General features: G+C 68.4%; 2 protein-coding genes across 4 annotated transcripts; one reads left to right on the top strand and one right to left on the bottom strand.

The window, feature by feature from the left end:
* The first annotated feature begins 270 nt into the window (after nt 1–270).
* On the top strand, nt 271–11174 carry TOR4A (torsin family 4 member A). Of its 3 annotated transcripts, none has more exons than XM_070059600.1 (2): nt 271–1389; nt 5930–11174. In XM_070059600.1, exon 2 carries the CDS (start codon nt 7454–7456, stop codon nt 9125–9127), a length of 1674 nt encoding a protein of 557 aa, XP_069915701.1. In that variant the 5' UTR covers nt 271–1389; nt 5930–7453; the 3' UTR covers nt 9128–11174. The 3 variants fall into 3 exon arrangements, with proteins under 3 accessions (XP_069915701.1, XP_051694864.1, XP_069915708.1); XM_051838904.2 differs by lacking the exon at nt 5930–11174 and adding an exon at nt 1948–4301 and having other exon boundaries at nt 947–1389; XM_070059607.1 differs by lacking the exon at nt 271–1389 and adding an exon at nt 3218–4373.
* Nucleotides 11175–14466: 3292 nt separating this feature from the next.
* Nucleotides 14467–16277, bottom strand: NRARP (NOTCH regulated ankyrin repeat protein). Its single transcript, XM_051838868.2, has one exon. It carries the CDS (start codon nt 16029–16031, stop codon nt 15687–15689), a length of 345 nt encoding a protein of 114 aa, XP_051694828.1. The 5' UTR covers nt 16032–16277; the 3' UTR covers nt 14467–15686.
* Nucleotides 16278–18497: the final 2220 nt, after the last annotated feature.

An 18497-nucleotide genomic window follows, 5' to 3' on the forward strand; every position in this document is an offset into this window, starting at 1 on the left:
ACGGGAGACGGGGGTCTCCGGGAGGGGATTGGAGTTGGGGTGTGACTACAGCTCACCTGTGGTGTCAGCCATAAACATGGCCAAGGGGGAGAGGAGCCCCGGTGCCCCGACCTGCAGAGGGCAGAGCTGGCGGCCGGGGGGCCCAGGGAGTGGTCAGTGTGGCCTGGCTCCTCCAGCCTCGCTCCGGGTTTCAGGGGGGTCCTGCTGACCGCGGGTGGGGGGACTGAGGCCTGGGGGTCTGTGGGGGAGGAGTGGGATGAGGGAGTGGACAGAGGAGCTTAGGGGAGCACAGGGAGCTGGAGGAGGCCAGGCCCGCCGTGTGGAGCGAAGTCTCCAGACACTGGGGGATGGGGAGTGGGGGCGCTGCTCTCCTCCAGGTGGGGTGGGGGTCCTCAGAGGAGGCTGCAGATGCAGGGTGCAGGGAGGACTATGGGTGGGACGCGGCCATGCCTGCTGGGCAGTCCTGGGCCCAGGGTTGGGGGTGCTGGCAGCATGTGGGGCAGGGAGTGCAGGGCTCAGGTCATGGGGCAGGCCGCCTGGGGCGCGACCCCTGCCCACTGCAGAGGGTTTGTCAATCAAGCAGGGGCAGCTCCCCTCAGTGGGTCCCCTGGGGGCGCCTGCTTCTGCCCTAGGGTTCCCACCGCAGCCTGGGTCCTGTCAGAAGCAGCTCCTAGAGGAAGCTGGAGGCCCGGGAAGGGGCGGCTGGGCCAGGGCCACCTGTGACTCCCCGTGGGGAGGCCCCCGGGGGGCGGGAACTGACCGGCAGGCCTGTGCTCCCGAGCTCCGGAGTGGGAGTGCAGGGCCAGCTGGACTGGTCTGGTCAGACAGGGCTGCAGTGGGTCCTTGAGTGTGGGGGATGGGCCTGGGCGGTCCTAAATTCACTCCCAGGCCTCACAGGGGCCGGGGAGCACAGGCCCAGGCCTTCCCTTCCAGTGTGTGCTGTCCTGGGAGAGGAGGTGCTCAGCTGGGCACAGGGCCTGCTGTCCCCTCGTGTTCAGGCTGCTGGGAGCCCCGGTGGTCCTGTCAGGGCCTGGCCAGGGTCTGTGGAGGTGCCCCAGGCCTGAGTGAGACAGGGGGCTCGCCTGGGAGCACAGGGCAGAGGGGAGGTGGCCTCCGGCCAGGCCTCCCCCTCGGGCGCCTCGTCCAGCCCAAGTCCCGCCCCCGCCGCACCCCCTGACTCACTTCCTCCCCTGAGAAGCGGAAACCTCCCGGGAGCTTCCTCTGCCGGACACTGCCAGGGGCCTGCAGGTGCCGCTGCCCCTCCGGCCGGAGCTGGCCCGGGAGGCCCCTGACCTGCCACCGGGATCCAGTATTTCCTGATTCTGGTGTCCGGCCTGGGCCCGGAACCGCGGAGCTGGGGGGCGGGTCCCCACACCCACGCAGCCGCAGGTACGCAGGGTGGGTTGGGGGTCCGGTTGCAGGCGGCTTCAGCCGGCAGGGGCTCCTCCTCTGGTCCATCATTCCGCCCACCCCTAGCCCCCTGAGGGGGCTCCCTACACAGATGCTTAAGGACCCCAGGTTGGGGGGGTCTTGGGGGCAGGGCGGGGGTCAAAGCCTCCAGGCCGCCCCCGCCCCAGGGTTCCTGGGTGGGTGTGTGTTGGGGGGGCTTCCTTTGCCCCCGCCTTAGGGCCTGGCGCCGGGCAGTCCGGTTGGAGCTGCAGGCGGGGACGAGTCAGCCTTGACCCCAGATCGGCGCCGGCCCCTCGACTCCTCCTCCAGGAAGCCCGGGCAGCCGCCCGATAAGCTGTAGGCCCCCTCCCCCCGCCACTTCCTCCGGGCCGAGGCCGGTTAGGGGAGGGCCCGACGGAGGAGGCGCTTCCTGGCCAGCGGGGACTAGGCCTTGGCCGAGCCCAGACCGCGCCTGGGGGGGGGGCGTAGGGGGGAACGGGGTCCCTCCGGGAGGGCCGCGGCCGGAGTCCGGAGCGGGTCCCCGTCTTCCCGCTGCAGGGAGCGTGATCTGCGCGCCGAGCACTATGGACCGCGGCCAGTGCAGTCCGGAGCCCGCGGCCGCAGCTCCTCGCGCCTCAGGCCCATGCGTGATGGCGCCAGTGCGCGCCGTGGTCCGCCTTCGCCGCCGCGTGTGCATCCTGCGCAAGCGGCGCCTGCCGCCTCCTGGCGCGGGGCCCGACGCGGGGGCCGGCGCGCCCAGGCCGGGCTGCAGTGCCCGGACGCCGCGCGCCGCCCTGGACCAGCCCAAGTTTTTCACCTTCGACGACCTCGCCGAGTTGCCCTCCAGGGGCGCGCGCCGTAGGCGCCGGCGCAGCCGCCCGGTGCTGTACCCCGAGACCTCCCGCAGGTACCTGCCGCGCGCGGAGCGCCGGAGCCGCGCACAGCGCTGCCTGCTGCTGCTCGTGGCCATCGTGGGCTTCCAGGTGCTCAACGCCATCGAGAACCTGGACGACAACGCGCAGCGCTACGACCTGGACGGGCTGGAGAAAGCGCTGCGGCGCTCCGTGTTCGGCCAGCCGGCCGCCGTGGGGCGCATCGTGGCGCTGCTGCGGGACTACCTGGCCACGCACGTGCACAGCCGCCCGCTGCTGCTGTCCCTGCACGGGCCCAGCGGCGTGGGCAAGAGCCACGTGGGCCGCCTGCTGGCGCGCCACTTCCGCGCGGTGCTGGAGGACGGCGGCCTGGTGCTGCAGTACGACGCCCGGCACCACTGCCCCGCGCCGCGCGCCGCGCACGACTGCCGCGCGGAGCTGGCGCGGCGCGTGGCCGAGGTGGTGGCGCGGGCCGAGGCCGAGGAGAAGACCCCGCTGCTGGTGCTGGACGAGGTGGAGCGGCTGCCGCCCGCCCTGCTGGACGAGCTGCACGGCCTGCTGCAGCCGCAGCGCGCCCACCACTTCCACAACGCCGTCTACGTGCTCCTGAGCGGCGCGGGCGGCGCCGAGGTCACGCGCTTCGTGCTGCAGAACGCGAGCCGCGCGCTGCCCGCGCGCCCCGACGGCGCGCGGCCGCAGGACGAGCTCGGGGCCCGCCTGCGCGCGCTCCTGGCCCGCGAGCACCCGCTCTGGCAGGCGGCGGCCGTGGTGCCCTTCCTGCTGCTGGACAAGCAGGACGTGGTCAGCTGCTTCCGAGAGGAGATGGCGGGGGAGGGCTTCTTCCCCGAGCAGGCCCTCGCCGAGCGCCTGGCGGCGCAGCTCAGCTACTACCGCGTCGGGGGCCGCGAGTTCGCCGTCACCGGCTGCAAGCAGGTGGTGGCCACGGTGAACCTCCTGTAGTGCAGGCGCGCTCAGCTGGGCGAGAGCCGCGCCCCCGACGGCGGGGCCAGGTGGGCGGGTCCCAGGTCGTGTCCACACTGGGAGCCGCGGAGGCCCCCCACTCCCGGCGCTGAGGCAGTGCCCGGGGCCCCAGGAGGACAGCGACCTGCAGCACCTGTCCGGCACCGCCCCCCACTAGGGGGCTGTGAGTTCTGCCGGCCCGGGAGATGGGCGTCTCTCCCCAGAGGCCGTGTGGCTCCCAGGGTCAGCAGGGACAGGGACCACCGCGTGTGCCCCGTTCCTCGCACCTCCCCAGGGAGTAATGGGGCGGGGTCTCAAGGCCCACGAGCAGGCCCATTGGGAGCCCCAGCAGTGGGCATGGCGCCCCACCCTGGCCAGCAGCGGGCTCCCCGGCCGGGTGAGGGGAGACTTTAGAGCCACGGGCCCTCAAGGCCCCTTGCAGAGGTGTGGAGCCCCGGCCCCTCCCCCAGCACCGGCTCTGGAGATGGTGGCGGCGCCCTCGGTGAACAGGCAGGGGGTGGCACTGATTGCAGACCGTAACCGGGGGAACCCTGCGTCCGTGCGCCCCTATCTGCACCTAACACCGTTAGCCTGTTACAGGCCGTCTGCCCACCTTGGCCACGCCGCCCGGCTCTGTACCTCTGGGGGCTCAGGTACCCAGGCCCCGCCTCCCGGAAGCGCCCTGAGGTGGGCTCCCCATGCTGGGGCAGCCCTGTCGGAGGCTGTGGAGACGCAGGGGACCGGGCCTCACCACCGCCAGCCCTGGGCACCGCGGGGTCTAGGGTCTGTGAGCTCCTGCGCCCCATTTGCTGGTAAAAGGGGGGCTGGGGGCACCGAGCCAAAGCTCTGTGTCCCCGCCCCCCGCCGGTTCTCTCCCTGGGCCTGGTCCGGCTCGTGGGACGTGGCGGGGAGGCTCAGGGCGCCCCTCGGTGGATGGAAGCGGCTAGCCTGCCCCCTCCCCCTGTTGTCAAAATCCGAACCCACGAGGAGTTTTATTTTTCTATTTATTTTCTAAAGTGTTACCTTGAGGCCAATTTGTGCGGGCGGAAATCACCGTGTGAATAAAGAGTGTGGCTGAGATCCCTTGGCCGCGGCTGTCCATGTGTTGTCTGCGGACCGGAAGAGGGCCCGGGGTGGGGCTTCACCCAGCAGGTGGGCTGGCTTGGACTTTTTTTTTTTTCTAAGATTTCTTTGAAAGGCAGAAGACAGAGAAAAAGAGACAGGGAGACAGATCCTCCACCCGCTGGTTCACGGTTCACTCCTCACAAGGCCACATGGCTGGAGCTGGACCAGGCGCTCCATCGGGGTCTCCCTCATGGGTGCGGGGGCCCAGGCACTCGGGCACCGCCTGCTGCTTTCCCGGGTGCACCAGCCGGGAGCTGGGTCAGAGGCGCGGCCCTGGGACTTGAACCCCCAGCCACATGGGATACCTGCTGGTGTCGCCAGCGACGGCTCAACACCGGCCCACAAGATGGTCCCGGCTGCTCGGCTGGGGCGGCGGTGTGCCCGGGGCTCACGGACGGCAGTGGGCGCGGGTGCAGGCGCCGGGGCTGTGGTGTGCCCGGGGCTCACGGACGGCGGTGGGCGCGGGTGCAGGCGCCGGGGCTGCGGTGTGCCCGGGGCTCACGGACGGCGGTGGGCGCGGGTGCAGGCGCCGGGGCTGCGGTGTGCCCGGGGCTCACGGACGGCGGTGGGCGCGGGTGCAGGCGCCGGGGCGGCGGTGTGCCCGGGGCTCACGGACGGCGGTGGGCGCGGGTGCAGGCGCCGGGGCTGCGGTGTGCCCGGGGCTCACGGACGGCGGTGGGCGCGGGTGCAGGCGCCGGGGCGGCGGTGTGCCCGGGGCTCACGGACGGCGGTGGGCGCGGGTGCAGGCGCCGGGGCGGCGGTGTGCCCGGGGCTCACGGACGGCGGTGGGCGCGGGTGCAGGCTCTCCCGGTGGCCATGGCCCTTCCCGCCCCAGAGCACCTCGCTGTCTTGGAGGCTGTGGGGTTGGAGCTCTTTCACTGAGCACATTTCCAGGCCGGTTCCTGCCGGCGCGGGGCTGAACCTGGCCTCGTGTCCTGTGACCGTGCTGGATTCCAGTAACTCCTGCGTGCCCGCCGGGCTCTGTGGGAGCAGCCCCAGCCCCTGGCCCCCCACACCGTGCTGAGCGGCCTCGTCCGCAGGGTGTGGGTGGCGGCTGTTTCTGTACGCGTTCGTTGTCCCACCCAGTCTCCTTCTCTTCGTACGTCTGCCCGGCGCACCGTGCCTTTTGCCTTTGCTTGTTGACTCGGTGCAGTTGGGCCGTCTGTTCCTACGTCTAACCAGCCTCGCCTGCCCGGGTGAATCCCACTTGCTCATCCCGCCATGCTGTTTGGGTCTGGACACGCCCACATCCCGTATCTGTGTGCGGGTTCAGTCCCGCTTCCTGCTCACCCTGGGGGACAGCGGTGATGGCCCAAGCACCTGGGTCCCTGCCACTCACATGGGCGACCCGGGAGGTGTTCAGGCTCCTGGCTCAGGCCTGGCTGTTGTGGGCATCTGGGGAGTGAACTGGCAGATGAGAGTGCTCGCTCGCTCGCTCTCTGCCTTTCAGATAAATAAAAGAATCTTGTAAAAAGCAAACAGAGGGGTTGGCGCTGGAGCGTAGTGTGTTAAGCCTCTTCCTGCAGTGCCTACATCCCATGTGGGCGCGGGTTCGAGTCCCAGCTGCTCCTCTTCCCATCCAGCTCTCTGCTGTGGCCTGGGAAAGCAGTGGAAGATGGCCAAGTGCTTGGGCCCCTGCACCCGCGTGGGAGACCTGGAAGAAGCTGCTGTCTCCTGGTTTCTGATCAGCTCAGCTCTTGCGGCCATTTGGGGAGTGAATCAGCAGATGGAAGACATCTCTCTCTCTCTCTCTCTCTCTAACTCTACCTCTCAAATAAATAAATAATTCTTCAAAGAAAAAAAAAAGCAACAAGGAGTCTTTTTTTTTTTTTTTTTTTTTTGACAGGCAGAGTGGACAGTGAGAGAGAGAGACAGAGAGAAAGGTCTTCCTTTGCCGTTGGTTCACCCTCCAATGGCCGCTGCGGCTGGCGCGCTGCGGCCGGCGCACCACGCTGATCCGATGGCAGGAGCCAGGTGCTTCTCCTGGTCTCCCATGGGGTGCAGGGCCCAAGCACTTGGGCCATCCTCCACTGCACTCCCTGGCCACAGCAGAGAGCTGGCCTGGAAGAGGGGCAACCAGGACAGAATCCGGAGCCCTGACCGGGACTAGAACCCGGTGTGCCGGCGCCGCAAGGCGGAGGATTAGCCTAGTGCGCCGCGGCGCCGGCCACAGAGTCTTTATCGTAAGGGTCACAGGAGCTGGGAGTGGAGGTCCCCAGGGCTGCGTTGGTTCCGGAAGAGTCTGTGTCCCCCGTTTCCCGGCTCCGCAGCTCCCGCGTCCTCTGCTGTGCGTTTCTGAAGCCAGCATCCTGCACCTGTCATCTTCATAGCTGACCACAGCCAGGGAAAGTTTGACTGCCCCGTCTGCTTAGTTCAGGAAACTCCCCACCTCAAGGTGGACTTTTTTCTTGAAGGGTTAATTTATTTATTTTAAAGGCAGAGTGACAGAGGTAGAGGGAGACACACACACACACACACACAGGTTTTCCATCCGCTGGTTCACTCCCCAGTTGGCCTCAATGGCCAGGGCTGGGCCAGGCTGAAGCCAGGAGCTGGGAGCTTCCTCCCAGTCTCCCCCATGGGTGCCGGGGCCCAAGCCCTGGGGCTGACTCCCTCCAGCGCCCAGGCCATCAGCAGGAGCTGCGTGGGATTCAAAGGCTCACGGCCCCGAGCGCCTGCGAGTCCCTGAGGCAGCTTCGGTCACGTGTGTCTGTCCCGGGTTTCTAGAAAGTGTCCCTTCCTCTAAGTCATCTGCCTTCATTGATGACTGGGGTTTATGCGTCATCTGTCACCCTGGGCTGTCAGATTCTAGGGGTCTTTGTAGCTGACAGCCACCCGAGCTCTGTCTGAAAAGACCACTGAACTCCGACAGAAACCCCGTGGGATTGGGGTGCGTTGCCACGGCAACCACAGCGCCTCTTCCCGCCCCGACACCCGGCTTCTGTCAGTGCTGCAGGGTTCAGTTCACAGTGCGGCCAGAGCTCGGAGGGAGACTGGGCTCCGGCCCTCAGCACAGCCACCCACCGCCTCCAGGCCCCGGCCCCCTGCGAGGAGGCAGCCTGACCCGCACCGCCCGTCTCGGTGTGGGGCCTGGAGCGGCTCGGACGATGGAGACCGGCGCCGGCTGCCCTCTGGCCATCCCGTGCCGCGTCTCCTCTCTGCCCTCGCCCTGCGCGATGCCCACCGCTGGCCAGGGCCGGCCGTCCTCTTGCCCAGCTCGGGTTCACGCGTTTCCGCTGCTCCGCCTCGGCCGCGCTTCCTCTTCCCCGCGTCCGGATCTGCCCCTGGCGTCTCGCGTGTGTGCATGTCAGGCCTCGCGCATTTTTGCTCCGGACTTCCCACTGGAAGAGGCGGTGTTTACATCCGTCCGTCCGTCCGTCTACGCATCTGTGCGTCTTTCTGGCATCCATCCGTCTCTGTCTTTCTGTCTGTCCATCTGTCTTTATTTCTTTGTGATAAAAAAGCTATTTTTTCCCTGTCTTGAGCTGCAGCCAACACGTCTCTGCTTCCTGGAGAATGAAAGTGCTTTAGCAGACGGAATGGGAAGCGATGGAGTCACAAACGTTTTCCGGAAGGAAAAGCTTCAGAATTGCCTCTGGAGACACCCGGGGGGCGTGCAGGGACGCCGACCACAACGAACGCGGCTGCCAGGCCATGGACCCGACACCACTGCTCGGGGCAGCCGGGGACGCAGAGCGAGGGGCTCAGAGCCAGGCAAGGGCTCGGGCAGAGGGGTCTCCCCGCTGGACACAGGGGTCTCCCACACTGGACACAGGGGTCTCCCTGCTGGACACAGGGGTCTCCATGCTGGACACAGGGGTCTCCCCGCTGGACACATGAGTCTCTGTGCTGGACACAGGGGTCCCTGCTGGACACTGGGGTCTCCACGCTGGACACAGGGGTCTCCGTGCTGGACACAGGGGTCTCCACGCTGGACACAGGGGTCTGTGTGCTGGACACAGGGGTCTCCACGCTGGACACATGAGTCTCTGTGCTGGACACAGGGGTCTCCCTGCTGGACACGGGGGTCTCCATGCTGGACACAGGAGTCTCCATGCTGGACACAGGGGTCTCCCACACTGGACACAGGGGTCTCCCACATTGGACACAGGGGTCTCTATGCTGGACACAGGGGTCTCCCCGCTGGACACAGGGGTCCCCCTGCTGGACACAGGGGTCTCCATGCTGGACACAGGAGTCTCCATGCTGGACACAGGGGTCTCCCCACTGGACACAGGGGTCTCCGACACTGGACACAGGGGTCTCTATGCTGGACACAGGGGTCTCCCCCACTGGACACGGGGGTCTCCCTGCTGGACACAGGGGTCTCCCCACTGGACACGGGGGTCTCCCTGCTGGACACAGGGGTCTCCCCACTGGACACAGGGGTCTCCCTGCTGGACACTGGGGTCTCCCTGCTGGACACAGGGGTCTCCCTGCTGGACACTGGGGTCTCCCTGCTGGACACAGGGGTCTCCACGCTGGACGCTGGGGTCTCCTGTTGTGGACGCAGAGGTCTGCATGCTGGATGCCTAGAAGAGGAGCTGAGGCAGTTCCCTCCCCCACCAGCGGGAAGCCGTCTGAGGTCAGCAGGCAGCGGGTCAAGCCGCGGCTTGTGCTGGATCGAGTCCCAGCTGGGAGACCCGGGTGGAGCTCTGGGCTCCTGGCTTTGGATCAGCACGAGCAGCCATTTGGGGGGCGAGCCAGTGGACGGAGGACCTCTCTCTCTGTCTCTCCCTCTCTGTAACTCTGCCTCTCAAATAAATAGAGAAAATCTTTAAAACAAAACAAACAAAAAGCTGCCTGTGACACGGAGAGGAGGGAGTAGGAGGGTGCCCCCGCACGGCCACACTCAGTCCCTGAGCTGGTGCCGGAACTCAGCCCTTCAGGGTGGCTGTGCCACCTCAGCCTCTTCCTACTGTAGGGAGTGTGCGGCGGGACCCTGAGCTGCCGGCTCCCCGTGTGTGTGTGTGTGTGTGTGTGTGTGTGGTGGGACCTGAGGTGCCGGCTCCCCGTGTTGCAGGAGTCCGGATCTCTCTTCCAGAGGAGCTCTGACGTCTGCACCCGCCCGAGGCCTCCACAGCCCAGGAGCCCCGTCCAGGAGGCCCAGCTGGGTTCCGGTTCTGACAGGGTTGTGCCCAGCTGGGTTCCAGTTCTGACAGGGTTGTGCCCAGCTGGGTTCCGGTTCTGACAGGGTTGTGCCCAGCTGGGTTCCGGTTCTGACAGGGTTGTGCCCATCTGGGTTCCGGTTTTGGGGGCGGGGCTGAGTGGCACTGCAGAGGGATTTGTGCTCCCGGTCCTCAGGCGTCCCAGGGGAGGGGTGCGGCGTCCCTGGGCCTGGGTACTGGGCCTGGGCTCACGACCGCTGAGGCCCCTCGAGGCCTGCACTTATTTTAGAGGCACACAGAGAGAGCCCCCCAGTGGCAGCCGTGCAGCGGCTGGGCGGGGCCGGGGCCGGGCGCCCAGTCTGGTCTCCCAGTGGAGGCCGGGACCTGAGTACCTGCGCTGTCCCTGCTGCCTCCCGGGCATGGACCTGGGCATGGAGCTCAGGCACACGGGGTGGGGAGGGGTGGCACCACAGTGCCGGCCCCTTAAAAAGTCTTTCAAATCGAGACGTATTTCACACATTATAGGCTCCCCCCATTTAAAGTGTACAACTCAGGGGTGGCCCAGTGCTGTGGTGTAGCGGGTAAAGCCACCACCGCAGTGCCAGCTTCCCATGTGGGCACCAGTTCGAGTCCTGGCTGCTCCACTTCCGATCCAGCTCCCGGCTAATGGCCTGGGAAGGCAGCAGAGGACGGGCCTGGTGCCTGGGCCCCTGCACCCACGCGGGAGACCTGGAAGAAGCTCCTGGCTCCTGGCTTCAGCCTGGCCCAGCCCCCACCATTGCAGCCATTTGGGGATGGAAGATCTCTTGCTCTCGCTCTCCCGCTCTCCTTCTCTCTCTGTAACCCTGCCTCCCAAATAAATACAAAATAAATCTTTTTCTAATGTACCACTGGGATGGGGGTGGCCCGGCCGCTAAGGAGCTAACTACATCCTGGTCCCGCAGCCTGTGCTGGCACCTGTGGGGCTGGGGGACTTGACAAAGCCCAGCCCTGGCCCTGGCAGGCATTCGGGAAATGAAACCAGGGGTGGAAGATCTGTCACTGTGCCTTCCCAATAAATAAAGAGAAAGAAAAATTAAGAAAATTATGGTGTATAACTGAGTTAAAAATTGCTTTATTTCAAAGGCAGAGGGACAGAGAGAGAGAGAGAGGTCTCCACCTGCTGGTTCACTCCCCAGATGGCCACTACAGCTGAGGCTGGGCCAGGCCTAGGGCTGGAGCCCAGAACGCCCCGGGTCCCCCACGGGGGCAGGGCCCAGGCACCCGGGCCTCCTCGCCTGCTTCCCCGGCCGGCGGTGAGCAGGGCGCGGGGTGCGCACAGAATCTGGGACGAAGGCGGCCGCTTCCCCGAGCTCTGCGTTGGCTCCCAGCGGGTCACAGGAGACCCCCGCCCGTGCCCCGCACCCGCGGCCGCTTCTCCCCGCATGTAAATTACACCGATCTTGGGGATCTGAACGATAAACGCAGGATTCTCTCAGGCTGGGTTACAGTGCGGGGCGCAGCCCCAGAGGGACGGGGCTGGGCACAGGTCTCTGGGGCCAGTGCCCGCTGGGGTACCCGCACTTGCCCAAGCCGCAGCTGACTGCCCCGAGCCCCCTCTCCACCTGGCGGTGCAGCCCAGGCCTCGCGCACCGAGTGTCCCCACGCGGGACCCTCTTCACCTTGGGCAGCGTCCAGTTTCTGCGAGGCTGCCTCAGGTCGGCCGGGTGGCCCATACCGGCCCCGCTGCGTCCACCTAACGTGGGCCCTGGGCTCCGAGGGCCTGGCTGGGGGGCGCAGCGCCGGCCGTGGCCACGGGGCGGCAGCACAGCCTCGCTGCGGGTTCCCGGGCCACCGCGCCCGCCGAAGCCACCGCTGCGCCCAGCACTGGGGAGCCCAGGATGTGCGCGCGTGGGCGGCGACAGAGTGGCCAGACTCCGGGCGGAGCCCAGGGCCCGGCACGGGGCGTTCAGAGACCTCCGTCCCTCCCCCTGGACCCGCGGAGCAGCGCCTGCTGGGCACCCGGGTCCGGGGCAGCGGGCGCCGGCCCCAGGCCCGCGTGGCTCGCGGACTCCCGGCAGCTGGCCCCGCACGGCCCGAACGGCGTGAATGCCAAGATGGGCCATTGTGCGCACCCGCCCCCCGCCACGCCGAGCCCCACGGGCCGCCGGCGCCCCCTCCCAGCTTCATTAGCATAGCAGCTGCCAGCCGGGCGGGACCTGCGCGGGGGCCGGGGCCGGGCGGGCGGCCGCGCGCATGCGCGGAAGGACTGCGGGGCGGAAGAACGCGTCCTGCCCGGGCCGGCCGTGCGGGATCGCGGCCACCTGCAGCCCCTGGCGTCCGCGCCGAGCGCCCTGGGCACCCTCGCGCTAGACCTCAGCCTCGTCCCCGCCGTCCTGGGCGCGGGGCCCCTCTCCTGCCCTCCCAGGCGCGGGTGGATGCGGCTTCCCCGCCGCAGGCTCCGGGGCGGAGGGCGGACGGGACAGCGCCTCCCGGGCCGCGAGTCCTGCCTGCGCTCGCCCCGGGCCCCGCTCGGCTCCCGCGCCTGCTGCACATCACCGTCTTCCCGCACTTCCTGGAGTCCCTGCGGTCTCGGTTCCAACAGCAAATGCCTCCCGCGGCCAGCGGCGGCCAGATGAGCGCTGGACACTTGGACGGGAGCCGTGCACCTCTGGCCAGGCAGTGGGTCCATTCTGTCTACTTCGTGGGGGCCACCCCAGGGATTCCACCTGCAGCAGCACTGCACCCTGGGTCTCCTGGTGTCCCCCCTGATCACCTGTGTCCCCACCTGCACACCTGTGTCCCCCCAATCACCTGTGTCCCCCTGCACACCTGTGTCCCCCCAATCACCTGTGTCCCCACCTGCACTCCTGTGTCCCCCACTCACCTGTGTCCCCACCTGCACACCTGTGTCCCCCCTGCTCACCTGTGTCCCCCCTGCACACCTGTGTCCCCCCTGCACACCTGTGTCCCCACCTCACACCTCACACCCCCCCTGCACGCCTGTGTCCCCACCTGCACACCTGTGTCCCCACTCACCTGTCCCCACCTGCACTCCTGTGTCCCCTGCTCACCTGTGTCCCCCTTGTGCACCTGTCCCTCCCTGCACACCTGTGTCCCCCCTGCTCACCTGTGTCCCCCTGCTCACCTGTGTCCCCCTGTGCACCTGTCCCCCCTGCTCACCTGTGTCCCCCGCTCACCTGCTCACCTGTGTCCCCCCCGCTCACCTGTGTCCCCCCGCTCACCTGTGTCCCCCTGCTCACCTGTGTCCCCCTGTGCACCTGTCCCCCCTGCTCACCTGTGTCCCCCGCTCACCTGCTCACCTGTGTCCCCCGCTCACCTGCTCACCTGTGTCCCCCCCGCTCACCTGTGTCCCCCCGCTCACCTGTGTCCCCCTGCTCACCTGTGTCCCCCTGTGCACCTGTCCCCCCTGCTCACCTGTGTCCCCCGCTCACCTGCTCACCTGTCCCCCCCACTCACCTGTGTCCCCCGCTCACCTGCTCACCTGTCCCCCCCACTCACCTGTGTCCCCCACTCACCTGTGTCCCCCACTCACCTGTGTCCCCACCTGCTCACCTGTGTCCTCCCCATTCACCTGTGTCCCCCTGTGCACCTGTCCCCCGATCACCTGTCCCCCTGTGCACCTGTCCCCCTCCCCCGCTCACCTGCACGCTTGTGTCCCCCCCACTCACCTGTGTCCCCCACTCACCTGTGTCCCCCCTGCTCACCTGTGTCCCCCACTCACCTGTGTCCCCCCTGCTCACCTGTGTCCCCCACTCACCTGTGTCCCCCCTGCTCACCTGTGTCCCCCACTCACCTGTGTCCCCCTCACCTGTGTCCCCCTGTGCACCTGCCCCCCTCCCCCGCTCACCTGCGGCAGAGCAGAGGTAGTGTGGGCTCTGGCAGGCTTTTGCACCTTGGGCCTGGCTGGCCAGGAGGGTGGGGCCTCCTGTCCATGCCACTGACGGCAGTGACTGTGACCAGGAGGGTCCAGGGGGAGGCAGCCGGGCAGCTCGGACCTGGCCGTGGCTGGGAGCAGGGCCTGGCCTCTCTTTGTGCCCTCCCACAAGCAGCCCCCACCCCCGTGAGGTGGGTGCAGCTCCACCCTGCAGCCAGGGGTCCCAGTGGGCGCCCACCTCTGCCCAGCCAGCTCCCCTCTCCCCGGGGCTGCTGGCTCCTGGACGTGCCGCCCACACCCCCCAGGACAGGGCCGCTGCGGCCAGGCGTGCACCTTCACCCTGCCCCGTCTCTGGACGCTGGGGTGCAGCTGGGGCAGGGTGGCAGCACAGAGGGCCCGCCCAGCGCTGCAGTGCCTCACTGCTCTGGGGAAGCAGCGTCCAGAGGCCGCAGCACCCCGCGGTCCTCAGTCCCCTGCCTTTCAGCAGCCACACGCGGTCACCGGGGCAGTGACTCCCCCCGCGAGGGCTAGGAACAGCTCCTAGGGCGTCTGCATTCCAGGGGGACGGGGACCTGGGCAGCACAGGTGTGGCCCAGGCAAGACCCCACTCCCGGGCTCCCCAGGAGCGGCGCCGCGCCTGGCCGGCTGGGCAGCCCCCTCGTGGGACCCCAGGCCAGGGCGACGGGAAGCCCCCACGGGTGTGGAGGAAGCGTCCAGTGGAGCAAGGGTGCTGGCCCCCCTGCAGATCCTGAAGGCCCCCGGGGTGGGCCCCCCCCCCCCGCTCTGATCTGCCCTGCACCCTCCCACAGGCCCCCTGCCGGGCTCCCCTGCCCTGACTGCTGGCCTGGGCTGGCTCCCCAGCTCCCAGGGGCCTCCTCCTGCACAGCAGGTGTCCAGTGCGGTGGGGGGGCACGAGGAGGGGCCCTCCCTCCCCAGGCCTGAGGCTCAGGCTTGCTGGGGAGCTGGAAAAGCCTTGGCAGCCGGCCCCCCAGGAGCAGGAAACAGGGCTGGTCCCGTTCCGGCTGGGACGTGGAGTGGGGTGCACCCGAGCCCAGCACCCCCAGCTGCACGTGGAGCGTGGCCCGCACCCCCGGGACTGGTGCCGAGAGACCACCAAGAGCCAGCAAAACCGTCCTTTAGTATAAAAAGATCAATGAAAAATTTATTTATAAACTTCTCCCGCTGGGCTACAAGTCTCTATCGTACACTTGGACCTCATCCAGTCAGCAGAGATGGCCCGCGAGCCCGGGCGGTCTGAACGTTAATTTCCGTAATTAGGGAGGGATTTGCAGCTAGGAAACAAACAACTCGGTCCGGAGCGGCCTGCTCCTGCGTGCGCTCCCGCACGGCGGCGGGGCCGTGGCCCGCCACGCGCAAAGGGCCTCCGCCCACCTGTGTCCTCGAGTGCTCCCCATTTTCGCGCGAAGGGTCAGCAGCACTTCCAAGAAGGGAAACCTCATTTAAATGTGAATAATTCAGCCTCTCTTTCTTTCCCGGGATCCCGACAACGAGGGGTGTGGGGTTGCATAGAACGAGGGGGCCCCGCCCCGCCCGGGTCCGCCCCTCCCCCACGGCGGGGCTTGCGGGCGCCGCTCGGGTCCGTGCGGCCGGCGCGGGCGATTCACAGTCTGGCAGGCATCTCACACAAATATAAATACGGGGACACTCGCTCGGCGGCGCGGGCCACGGCGCCCTCGCGGCCAGGGCCCAAGGACACCCGCAGACTCTGCTTAAAGGGTCAGCATTTTGCATTCCGTCATAAATGTTATGACACTTAACCGTGGCAAATCCATTCACTTTTTAAAAATTAAAAAAAAAAAAAAAAAAAGGCGTGCGACCGACCGTTCGCGGTCACGACCTCGCTGCGAGGGGCCGCCGCTGCCCGCACGAGCGAGCGCGCGGGACCGCGGGCGCGGGATTCAGTGCAACCGGAACGCAGTCGACTCAAGTTTTTAAGATCAGAAAACAAAACAAAACAAAACGGAAAACGCATCCTTCCCGCTCAGGACAGCATGGGCCACGCGCCCCGCGGGCCACGCACAGCGTTTTCCGAAGGAACGAACAGCGACAAAGACGAGCGCCAGGCGCGCAGACTTCACGCACAAACACATACACGCGATAAATAGCTGGGGACGCCCGCGGCGGGGTCTCGGAGGGGCAGCCGGCGACACTCGGACATCACGGGGGGGTGGGGGCAGACCGAGGTAGTTGGCGCGCAGGTACAGCAGAGGCGGCGGCACGGGCCCGGGTGCGGGTCTGGCGCGGGTCCGGCGCGGGCCCGGTCCTCCCTGGCCGCCCGCCGCGTACTTGGTCTCGGCGGTGAGCTACAGCACGGTGCTGCGGGCGCGCGCGTCCTCACCGGCCGCCCGCCGCGTACTTGGCCTTGGTGATGAGATACAGCGCGATGTCCTGGTGGCCGCCGAACGCCGCGATGTGCAGCGCGCTCCAGCCGTCGCGGTTGGCCAGGCGGATGTCCGCGCCGAACTTGACCAGCAGCTTGACCAGCTCGAGGTTCCCGTCCAGCACCGACTGGTGCAGTGCCGTCTGGCCCTCGGGCCCGAACGAGTTCACGTTGAACTCGCAGCTCGTCATGTTCTGCAGCAGAGACTGTAGCTCCTGCGTGTTGCCCCTGCGCACCGCCTCCTGGAAGACGCGCTGCGGCGGCGCCGCCGCGCAGGTGGACAGCTCGGCCTGGCTCATGCTGCCGGCCGCCGGCGGGCTGCGGGCGGGGCTGGCGGCGCGCCGCGGGGCATGGAGGGCGCGGCGCCCCCGGGGCCCCGCACGCCGCCGCGGGGCCCGCGCCGCATCCAGCCGCGCCCGGGCGCGCGGCGGCGGGGCAGGGCCCGGCCGGGGACGGCGGCGCCGCGCGGTCCCGCTCCCCGCTCGGCTCGGCTGAGGCTCCCACGCGGCTGCACGCGCGCCTCCCCCCGCGCCGCTGCGCTCGCTGGCCCGCCGCGCCCGGGCGCCCCCGGCGCCTTTATCTCCGCATAACAATGAGCGCCGTGACGCGCGCGCCGGCGGCGCGGGGGATTGGGCGGCGGGCGGGGGGCGGGGCGTGCCCGGGCGGCGCCGCGCCTCGCGGCAGGGGGCGCTGGTCGCGGGCGGCGCCGGGGCGGGGGCGGCCAGGTGGCCCCGGGGCGGGGGGGGGTCTCGGCTCCGCCACCGCCTGCGCCCGCCTCCTCTGGCCCGCGCGCCCCGGGGCCGTCCGCGCCTCTCCTTCCGGCCACCCCGGGAATTCCCAGCCTTCTGGGCAGCCAGATCCGGGACCCCGGGCGACCCCGAGAGGGCCCCTCCCGGGCGGGGGCGCGCGGGCCTCTTGGGCTTGGGAGGACCCTCTCCCGGGGAGGGGCGCGCGTCCACGCGGGTCCGCGGCGGCGAGGTGTTGGGAATCATGCTCTGGTCCGCCTGAGGCCCGGGCCGGCCTCCCTCCCCCCACCGCCCAGCCCCTGGCCGCCTGCGGGGGATCCCCCAGGCTCGGTCAGGTGGGCAGCCCAGGTGAGGAACCGGGGACTGCCCTGACCGGAGTTTTGGAGTGACCAACTAACAGCTGGCCGCAGGCGCGGAGTAGGAGGCAGCCACATTTCCTCATTAGGGTTTCGAAGTTTATAGCTCGCGTAGGGACTGGAAATTAAGGAGGAACGAGTCTCGCGCGGAGCAGGAGGGCCGGGCACGCCGGGACATGACTCCCTTCTGAGCCAGCCTGGGAATTCCCGGCTCGCGGCTCCCGGCCTGGGCCCCCCACGCCCCCATCGTCCTGCCCTGTGCTTGCGGAGGGGTCAGGGCTAAGGGACAGGAAACATCAGGCAGGTCCACTGGGAATGACCGTCTGTGACCAGCAGAACTCGTGGCTGGCTGGGACTGGACCACGCGCTCCCCGCGGGCCCCAGGGTGGCCGGCCAGCTTGCAGCAGCTTGGTCTTCCCGCGCTCAGGCCTGCGGCTCACTGTTTCTCTTGGGAGCCCCCCCGGGGGCCTCCCTGCTGTGTAGAGGGGACGCTGGAGCCACAGGGCGAGCCCAAGCCCAGTGGGGTCTCCCGAGCCTGTTCCACAGCTGGATCCTGGAAGCCGCCAGCACCTTTGTCCCCTAAGGGTGGGGAGCTTACTGCTGCCCACCGCTCCCTGCTGCTGGCTGGGCTGGGGACGTTGTCCTGGCCTCGAGCGGTGCCAGGGCGAGAGGGCAGGGGCTCCTTCCTGGTCCTTCCGGGTTCCGGCCGTGCCTGACTGGCAGGAGGCAGAGGCCGTGGCCAGGGACCAGGGAGCCCTGGCTCTCCCCAACCCCGGGGCTGCCCCCTGGGAGCTGGGTGGGTTCACACACAGGCCCCAGCCCAGGTGGGCTGCAGCCGGGCTTGGCGGTGGCAGAGCCGGGATCCGCAGCGGGCGGGCAGACAAAGGGGCCCTGTGTGAGCTCAGTGTGGGAACCCGAGGCGGCCGCCACGGGGCCGTGAAATCGGCGGCGGCCGGGAGAGGGCTGGGCGGCTCGGACGCCACTGGCAGGGACAGTGTGGCTGGCGTGGCCGCCCAGCCGCAGCAGGAGTCCACCCCGGGTCTGGAGTGGGGGTCAGGCAGAGACCACCAGACCTGCGCGCTCTGTGGCCCCGTGGAGCCACCACCCCATCCAGGAGTCTCACGGAGGGGGCTTGGGCTGGTACTGGCCCACCCTGGCTGGGAGGGTGGGATGGGCTGAGGGGCGTGGGGGCCCAGGGCCCACGGCAGCGCTTCCTGCTGTCTGCTGGACACATCCAAAAGGTGGACATCTGTTCCCCAAGCTGTGGGCGGGGGCGGTCCCGCACTAGGCTGCGAGGGCCCCTGCTGTGTTTGATGGCGCTGGCTCTCACAGACCAGACAGGAGAGGACGGCAGCGTTTGGCCTGGCTGTTAAGACCCCCACACTGGGGTGCCGGGTGCGGGGCATGGTCCCCAGCCCAGCTCTTGCCCTCAGCTTCCTGTGGGGCACACACTCCGGGAGGCTGCTGCTGGCTCGGGGGGCTGGGACCCTGCCGCTCACGTGGGAGACCTGGGTTGAGTTCCTGGCTCCTGGCTCCAGCCTCAGCCCTGCCTGGCCTTGGGCACTGGGGGAGTGAACCAGCAGATGGGATGCCCCTCTCTCTCTCCCTCCCTCCCTCTCTCATACAGAAGTAGAAATTAAAGAAGCACAGAAGATTTCGTGTG

The sequence above is a fragment of the Oryctolagus cuniculus genome, chromosome 1, assembly GCF_964237555.1.
Source record: "Oryctolagus cuniculus chromosome 1, mOryCun1.1, whole genome shotgun sequence".
In the NCBI taxonomy this organism is placed as follows: Eukaryota; Metazoa; Chordata; class Mammalia; order Lagomorpha; family Leporidae; genus Oryctolagus; species Oryctolagus cuniculus.

Excerpts from the sequence above, each read along its gene's own strand:
- TOR4A (XM_070059600.1), top strand. The coding sequence starts at position 7,454 with ATGGAGACCGGCGCCGGCTGCCCTCTGGCCATCCCGTGCCGCGTCTCC.
- NRARP (XM_051838868.2), bottom strand. The coding sequence starts at position 16,031 with ATGAGCCAGGCCGAGCTGTCCACCTGCGCGGCGGCGCCGCCGCAGCGC.